At 40.7% G+C, this 8,916-nt stretch overlaps 1 protein-coding gene and 2 non-coding genes across 3 annotated transcripts; all 3 read right to left on the bottom strand.

The window, feature by feature from the left end:
• Positions 1 to 3,623: 3,623 nt before the first annotated feature.
• Positions 3,624 to 8,905, bottom strand: rpl13a (ribosomal protein L13a). Its single transcript, XM_073028387.1, has 8 exons — positions 8,824 to 8,905; positions 7,693 to 7,765; positions 6,802 to 6,867; positions 6,368 to 6,469; positions 5,043 to 5,128; positions 4,807 to 4,866; positions 4,012 to 4,134; positions 3,624 to 3,756 (listed from the first exon to the last, which is right to left on the bottom strand). Exons 1-8 carry the CDS (start codon positions 8,842 to 8,844, stop codon positions 3,670 to 3,672), a joined length of 618 nt encoding a protein of 205 aa, XP_072884488.1. The 5' UTR covers positions 8,845 to 8,905; the 3' UTR covers positions 3,624 to 3,669.
• LOC140716097 (small nucleolar RNA SNORD34) lies at positions 4,931 to 5,003 on the bottom strand. The gene has a single exon (XR_012096241.1). It is a non-coding gene; the product is annotated as a small nucleolar RNA SNORD34 (small nucleolar RNA).
• On the bottom strand, positions 6,664 to 6,737 carry LOC140716110 (small nucleolar RNA Z195/SNORD33/SNORD32 family). Its single transcript, XR_012096253.1, has one exon. It is a non-coding gene; the product is annotated as a small nucleolar RNA Z195/SNORD33/SNORD32 family (small nucleolar RNA).
• Positions 8,906 to 8,916: the final 11 nt, after the last annotated feature.

Genomic DNA, 8,916 nt, shown 5'->3' with positions numbered 1-8,916 from the left:
ACCAGACAAAAGTCTGATCAACACCAAATGACACTTTAGCTCTTTGTGTTTGTTGATGGCGTCTGTAGGTTTGTCAAATCTTTGCCAAATAGCCTTTGGATTCTTTCTTAGCCTTAAGACACCAGTGGCATGAGAACAAAATACCAAAGTGTTTATCTGCATGTCTTTCAGCACTTGCAGGTTGAACCCCTATTTACAGAGGCACCTTTCGCTCAGTTCTTTGGACTTCACCTAGGCTTAGGATTGCAATTGATAGGTGCCTAGGACAAACCTTCACAAGTTAGAATTCAGAGGTTCCCCAACGACAGCAGCAATCAAGTGGTGACTATGAAACCTTTATAATTTACTTTTGTGCTTTGTTTTATGATAATTAGGCTTAAGTTACTTTGTTGAGTTTGTACACCTATTACCACATTTCCTGGACACTCAAATTGGTTTGGGTCTGATTAATCCCACCAATTACATCATATGAAAGAAATTCAAATTTCAAAATAAATTTATAATCATAGCACGTCAACATACTACTGAGATTCATTTTCTTGTGGGCATTCACAGAACAAAGAAATACAATTGAATCAATGAAAAAGTACAAATATGGACAAATAACCAATGTGCAAAGTAATAAAATAAAAACAAATACTGTTGAGAATATGAGTTGTAGAGACCTTGATAGTGAGTCCTTAGGTTGTGGAATTAATTCAGGATTGAGGTGAGTGAAGTTACCCGCGCTGGTTCAGAAACTGATGGTTGAAGTGTAATAACTGCTCTTTAACCTAGTACCTTGTGACCTAAGCTCCAGTATTTATTTCCTAATGGCAACAGTGAAAAGAGAGCTTGGATGGTGGGAGTCCTCTGATAGATGTTGCTTTCTTGTGGCAGTGCTCCTTGTAGATATGCTAAAAAGCTCAACCTGCTTTCAACCCATTTCAGAAGTTCTCCAATCTAGTCAATTTTCAATTCATACAATTTTTTGGATTTGGGACACTAATTTCTTTCTGCAACTCCACTCCATTCTCCATTTACACAAAATCTCCATCACACCACAGGACTGTGTGCTTAGCTCCCTACTCTACTCACTTTACACCTATGACTCTGTGGCGAAACCCAGCTCCAATGCAATATTAAGTTTGCCGATGACACCACTGTTGTGGGCCAAGCCAAAGGTGGTGATGAATGAGGGAGATTGAAAAGTTGGCTTAGTAGTGTCAAAATAACCTTTCACTCAATGTTAGCAAGACCAAGGAACTGGATTATAGACTTCAGTAAAGGGAAACCAGATGTCCATTAGCCAGTCCTCAGAGGTGGAGTCAGCAACTTTAAATTCCTGGGTGTTACTATTTCAGAGGACCTGTCTCGGACCCAGCAAGTAAGTGAAATTGCGAAGAAAGCACAGCAGCACCTCTACTTTCTTATGAATCTGCAGAGATTCCGTATGACATCCAAAACTAAAGAATTCTATAGATGGGCAGAGAGTATATTGACTGGTTGCTTGAAGACCCGGTATGAAAACACCAATGCTTTTGAACAGAAAGTCCAACATAAAGTAGTGATTTGGCCCAGTACATCACAGGTAAAGCCCTCCTGACCACATCCACGTGAAGCGCTGTTGTAGGAAAGCAGCATCCGTCAGAGATCCCCACCACCCAGATCATGCTCTCTTCTCCCCTGACGCCGTCAGCCATAGGACCCTCAGTACAGAACCAGGTTCACAGAGTTACTACCCCTTGAACAAAAAGGATAACTTTACTCACCCCAGCACTGAAATGTTCCTACAACCAATGATCTCACTTTAAGGCCTCATTAGTTATTACAATTTATATTCATATATTTGCATTTGCAGTATTTTGTCTCTTGCACTCTGGTTGATCTTTCATTAATCCTGTTATAGTTACTATTCTATAGATTTGCAGTATGCCCACAGGAAAATTAATCTCAAGGTTGTAAATGGTGACATATGTACATTAATAATGAATTGACTGAACTTATTGTCACACTAGTTCTGTTCCTTCTAGGATACACAATATTCTTTTCTCATTTCATAAGCTATTCCTCAAAATGTACTCTCCCAAAAAGTATTATTGTTAACATTGTTCTTTTCCACACCTTGCATTGCATCAGGTGGAACCTTTGCTGTTTTTAAACGAAGCCAAGTTGCTAGCTCACTCAACCCAGCACGGATGGAAAGCGTGCAAGGAGACTGAGATTCAAATCCAAGAACACTCGCCTCAAAGTCCGGCTGTGGGTGCCACTACACTATCAGGCGGTCTGACCAAATTGTATCGATAGATGCCTTTCTACTTTCCAGTTGAACTTTATCCCCTACCTTGAGGATCAACGCATAATCCTTAAATGTTTTCTATGCCATTAATTTCACCAATCCCAATTTAACCATTTTCAGTTTGCAGTACCAGTCAACACATTGAGGATCGGAACTGGGAGCATCAACATCCCAGAGAGTACACCGAGTAATTTTAGAGAAAATTAGGCTATTAAACAGTGACAAATCCAAGAGGTTTAAGAATTAGAACTGGAACATCATTAACTTCTTGCAAAAAACTTTACAACTTGGCAGTGGTCAAGTTAAAAATTGTTTACACTCCAGAGTAAATTAACTGCAAGAATTACCTGCATTGAAAACCATTTGGCAAAGTTTAGACATTATTTAGTTTAGAAAATTATATACTGGAATGTTATATTCCAATAAAATTATATATTGGAATGGCAACATGTTGATACTGGTCTGATCATTAACATTAAATGCACACTGAGCTTGAGGGAGGAAAAATCTGATCAACAATTGGCCATCAATGGTAGTCAGTTCTTAAATTAATGAAGAGTTCAGTTTACTACCATATGTTTTATGGAGCTGCAACCTAATTTGAGATGCTTGGGATTATGAATATAATAGTAAAGTTCGGGATATCCAAAGAAGAACAAACAGCAAGAAAAGGTAATGTTTACTACGAATTTGAAGTTCAAATATTGCTTTATAGTAACTCCTATTGCATCGAGGATTTCAGAATCAGAATTATCACCAGCATGTGACATTAAATTTGTTAATACATGATCTAGAACAGGAAAAATATAATAAAGAAATCAATTACAGTATGTATATTGAGATTTAAAACTTGCAAAAAACAGAAATACTGTATATATAAAGTGAAGTAGTGTCCAAGGGTTCAATGTCCATTTAGGAACCGAATGGCAGAGGGGAAGAAGCTGTTCCTGAATAGCTGAGTGTGTGCCTTCAGACTTCCCTACCTCCAATGAGAAAAGGGCATGCTCTGGGTGCTGGAGGTCCTCAATAATGGACACTGCCTTTCTAAGATTGATCCTGAAGATGTCCTGGGTACTTTGTAGGCTAGTACCCAAGATGGAGCTGACTAGATTCACAACTCTATGCAGCTTCTTTTAGTCCTGTGCAGTAGCCACCCGCCCCCATACCAGACAGTGATGCAGCCTGTCAGAATGCTCTGTACTGTACAACTATAGAAATTTCATATTTCTTAGGATATAGGTTCATTTACCGTCTCCCTCTCTCCTCTCCATTGAGATGCAAGTTAAAAAAACTGAACCTTAAGTCACGAAAAATTTTGGTAAGATACTAAATGAATCCAGAATGATTATCCTTTTTAAAATACATTTATTGTCAATGCCATAGCAAATATATTAAACAAGGACACCATGTTGTCTCAGGACTTCAGTATACTTGGCGATTTTACTTTCAACGTTCTTTTCAGCCAGTCTCTTCAGTTTCTGCAAATAGAATTTACAAAGCAGTCATCAGCAAAAATTTGGGGCACAACATGAATTAAAGTTAATAAATTATTATTCATTAGAACAAGCAGGAAATACATGAGAAAATCTGCAGATGCTGGAAATCCAAAGCAACATGCAAAATGTCAAGGAACTCCAGCATTGTGTTGAGAAAAAGGTCTGCTGGTTGGAGGGGGAGGTTGACAAACTACTTCAAACGGTAATCATTTGGAGGAACAGAAAAACGTCACTCACCAAAGTTTTCTTCTTTTTCTCGTAGTAAATCTTGGCCTTTTCTTTTCGCTTCTCTTCAAGAGTAGCTGTGACTGCCTGGTATTTCCAACCAACTTCATGAGCAAGGCGACCAAGAGCAGCAAACTGCAAGGAGATAATGAGTTCATTTTCACATGACTGCAAAATACATCTTAAGACCACTTGGCCTGATTAAAATACTTGCTGAATGTCAACAATCCAATGCCCACTCAAATCACAAAAAAATAGCCAATACTTTTACTCCAATCATTATGTAAGGTTGGTGATTATCAGAACTTCACTCCATTAGGATAATAAGCAATGGATCCAATTCTTGTTTCTGACAATGCAAAGAAAGATTAAAGGGACACATTACAGTCAATTGTTTAAGGCTGTTCATCACTAGCTGGTATCTTGGCATCAGTATTGATTATCAGCCGTGGTAGTGTATACAGTAAGTAAAGCAAGAATGAAGACAAAGCTCCCCAAAGATAAATGCCAATCCCTAGTTATCCAAAATGTGGGGAACTGAGAGTTCATAGCACCTTGCTAAGAGTAATCAAAAGTGGAGTCTGAAAACAAGTTCACAGGTATCTTACACTGAACAAGCCTGACAAGTTGGCAAAATGCACTTCATGATAAGAGTGGCACAGAACCGTAAGATTTTCAGGAAGTACCAGAAAACTACTGCCCCCCCCCTCTCCAAACTCAGAGGAGAATCTCTTCTAGTAGAGAACTGACATAGCCAAAACATTTGGAAATCACACCCTCTCCGCCCAAAACAATGTTTAGTATTACCTTGCGAGTTGGTTTCAGGCGTACAATCTTCAGAGCTGCTGGTACAACCATGCGCTTCCTCTAAAAACAAATTCTGCAGATTAATACAGAGCAAGAGGAAAAGACAAAATTGATCATCCCACCCCACAGTCTCAGTATAGTTTGTTCTCATTTTGAACATCAAACAATGTAGGTATAATAATTCATCAGTGACAGAGGCCAAGCCAAAAGTATTCAACAACATCATACTTAGTCACCTTGTCATATGGAGGCGGAATCCCATCGAAGACCTTCAGTCTGTCCAAGGCAGCTTGACCTCGCTTGGTCTTGTGTGGCAACATGCCTTAAATCACCAGAAATTAACAAGTAAGTTTGTACTCAATGTACAATCAGAAAGCAACAGCCCATTATTCACCAAGACCTCTCAGAAAAAAGTTCTCCATGTTCCAGTGAGGACAGATAAAAACTGATACAGAATAGTGTTTTCATATCAAAACTAAACATTCCTCAAATCTGATAAACAGTACAGCCATTTTCTAATAAAAGGGCACTGTTTATTAAATAAAAGTTCTATTCTGCCATGCAGCATGTTCCTTATGCCCGCTGCTTAATATCACACTACACAAAAATATATTACAACAGAATTCAAAGTCTGGATCAACATAGACCGAGAACCAAGTACACAAGTCACTCTTCCAACAGTACCAGACTAGAAAGTACCAGCAGATCCCTAAAGATAAGGATGTCAAAACTCCAGCTAAATTTGTCCATTTTGAACATGCCTGTTTGGTCCATCTACCTCTAGAACAGGGGTTCCCAACCTTTATGTCATGGACTCCTACCATTAACCGAGGGGTCTGTGGACCCCAGGTTGGGAATCCTGACTCTAAAGCTTTCCTATTCATATACCTGCCCAAGCCATCTTTTAGACATTATTGATCTGTGACTCTGCCTACCAGCCAATTCCTACGCATCAAGGCTCCACTTCTCCATTCGAACCTTCATCCATAAAATACTGCCTCCAGTGTCCCTGTCACCATGTATCAGTAGCAAAGCATTCACTAGTACTAAAATACAATTAGGGTGACTGAACGTGCCGATTTGTGAAGTGTTAGCCAAAAACCATGGTAATGACAATCTGAATAAAAGCCCAATTCTACTATCTACTGCTTGCATGGATATCATCAAGTAGCCACTTTAAGCAATCCCTCTGCTTTGTGGATCTGAGACGACCAAGGTAATGGGTAGCTGGGTAGGCAAAGTGCATCCCAGTAATTTCTGCCTGGCTCCCAATGCTTGAACATTAATTAATAAACCTGCAGTTTCAGAGTAGCTCTTATCTCTGCTTGCACCGTTTGCCATTATCACATTGTGGTGCTCAGTCAGAACTTGGAGCTCTGATTACATTAGATGCAAGCTCAAACTAATATAACACAAACAATACAACTAACACAAGTGCCCATTCCATTTATATGCTATCATTGTGTTTAAATGCGATTGCACGGCGGAAGACTACAAAAAAATTACGATGGTGCCAAGACAGACAGATGTAAAATGATTGCTGACGTTTGCAGTCTATTACCTCTTACTGTCCTCCAGAAGATCCGGCTTGGTGCTCTGAAGTGATATGGGCCACGAGAAGGATTAGTATTCATCCTCTTGCGCAAAAATGAAAGATACTTAACTACACAAAAAGAGAATTAGCTGCATAACTGCAGAAATCCAACACTTATTTACACAAAAAATCTTTATTAACTTCAATGTTATTTAAATGGATACAGAATTAAACACACATATTTAGTACTTCACTACAAATTTGAATGTTATAATCCCATATAATTTGGCTATGACTACAAATGTAACTATTTGAGTTGACTGTGCGTCTCAGATGGTAGTGCATGTGAGATATTCTCATTGTCATGTAACTCGAACAATAATTCATCACCGACAAACAGTCTTAACAGTTTTGTTAGATCTGATACACAAGCTTTGGGATGGGGAGGCAGATAAACTTACGCTTGTTTCTGTAAAAGTTGCCAGAAATGTTGATCCCTTCACATCTCACCACAACCACTTTATGGCCTTGAGAGAAAGAGAGGATGTTTTAATAGGTACATTTAATGTCAGAGAAATATAAACCATACACATCCTGAAATTCTTTTTCTTTACAAACATCCACGAAGGAGTGCCCCAAAGAATGAAAGAATTAACTGTTAGAACCCCAAAGACCCCTCCCATGCAAATATAAAAAGCAAGGATGCAATGTTGAGGCTCTATCATTGGAAAGGGCTTAAAGGAGGTTCGTGAAAATAATTCCAGGATTGAAAGGCTTGAGGAGCATTTGATGGGTCTGGGCCTCTACTCAAATTAAGAATGAGGGGTGATCTCAGTAAAACCATCAAATGTTGAAAGGCCTTGACAGAGTGGACGTGTGGAGATGAAATTTCCTGCTGTGGAGGATCACAAAACTGGAGGAGACAGCCTCAGAGTACAGGGGCATCCTTTTAGTATGAAGATGAGGAATTTCTTAGCCAGGGAGTGGAATTCTTTGCTACTGACAGCTATGGAGGCCAAGTTATTGGGTATAATTAATGCAGAGGTTGACAGATTCTTGATTAGTCAGGGAATGAAGAGCTACAGGGAGAAGTATGAGATTGTGGCCAAGGAGGAAATTATCAGCCATGATGAAATGGTTGAGCAGATATGGCCCAATTCTGTTCCTACATCTAATGGCCTTATTTTCTAATGTTAAAACTTACTACCCCCATAGCAGATTACAATGGAAATACATCTGAGGTATTCTCATGCAAGCACTCTCACTGAGACATTCAGAAAGAAATCATTCCCCACAGACGTAAACATGAAATGCCACACAAAGTAATCACATTACTTTAAATGAATAAGTACCTAGTAAGAGTTGTTTGGCCACGATGGCAGCCAAGCGACCAAGGAGATGGCCTCGGCCATCGAGGAGGAGGACCTGCATGGAAACAAAGAAACAAGCGTAAGGAAAACACCCCTAGGAGCACCAATTGAAGAATTACTGTGAAGCGCAGTAAAGATAAATGGTTTTAAATTGAACTGCTGAAAAGTAGCAGCTCTGGATAATGGGTCAAAAGGGCACCCTCTTCGCATTGTTACCAGTAGGAAGGAGATACAGGAACCTGAAGGCACACACTCAACGATTCAGGAATAGCTTCTTCACCTCTGCCATCAGTTTTCTGAACGGAGATTGAACCCACGAACACTACCTCACTACTTTAACATATTTACCCTACATATTTAATTGAATTACTTTATATATAAAGCATATTTGATAATAAATGTGCTTTCAATCTTTGAATATATATTTTAAATATATGTATATTTACAATAATTCATTTTTTTCGCTAATAATTAAGTATTGCATTGTACTGCTGCCACAAAGATGATTATTTTTACTACATATGCCGGTGATATTAAGCCCAATTCTAAGAAGTAGAATTCCATCCCATACCTCTGTCCACCTGGCCCAACAGGAAAGAAGCCACCGCGTGCTGCTAGGCGGGCTGAGTCCTAGGGAGCAGGATCCAGACCTCAGACTTCCCTTCATTAAGCAGCAGTTTCCACGCCCGCAACCCGCAGGGCCCAAGACCGGGAATACAATTTGGCTGGAAACCGCACGGTTATACTACACGCTGGGTGGTGGGGGAGAGGGTGGGAAGGGAAACTCACCCGGCGCCAGGCCTAGTCATCATCTCACCGGATAGTGGGACAAAAGCGAGGGATCGAACAGCCAACGCTGCCCACAAATTGAATCCCCCGAGCAAAAGCGGGACCTCAAGAGCGGCCGCCCGTGGCCTGGTAAGTGTCGCTGCCGGAGGCCCACCTGCGGGCTTTGGGCCTGAACGCGACTGAGCCCGGAGCCTGGGGGCACAGCCTAGCCTGGCCACCCAGCACGCAAGCATCGTCCTTCGCCGCTGCCACGAGGCGGGGGATGAGGACGGAGGGAGCGGAGAAGTGGAAGGGAACGAATAACTCGCCGCGCAGGACCAGCACCTTATTGAAGCCGTCCGCCATGGCCGCCGAAAGGAAGAGGCACGGGGTCTCCCCGCCTAAAGACAGGGGCCGGTAGCCCCGCCTCCCGATGAT

This window comes from Hemitrygon akajei, chromosome 24 (assembly GCF_048418815.1).
Source record: "Hemitrygon akajei chromosome 24, sHemAka1.3, whole genome shotgun sequence".
Taxonomy (NCBI): domain Eukaryota; kingdom Metazoa; phylum Chordata; class Chondrichthyes; order Myliobatiformes; family Dasyatidae; genus Hemitrygon; species Hemitrygon akajei.
The sequence above is the reverse complement of the archived record's forward strand: the minus strand, read 5'-3'. Positions and strand labels throughout refer to the sequence as shown.

Bases quoted from the DNA above. Each gene is read 5' to 3' on its own strand.
- rpl13a (XM_073028387.1), bottom strand. From the start codon at position 8,844: ATGGCGGACGGCTTCAATAAG. The intron at 6,868-7,692 runs GTACTTATTCAT...CTTTCTCTCAAG, and splicing joins GGCCAAACAACTCTTACTAG to GCCATAAAGTGGTTGTGGTG. The intron at 4,135-4,806 runs GTAATACTAAAC...ATCTCCTTGCAG, and splicing joins GCCTGAAACCAACTCGCAAG to TTTGCTGCTCTTGGTCGCCT.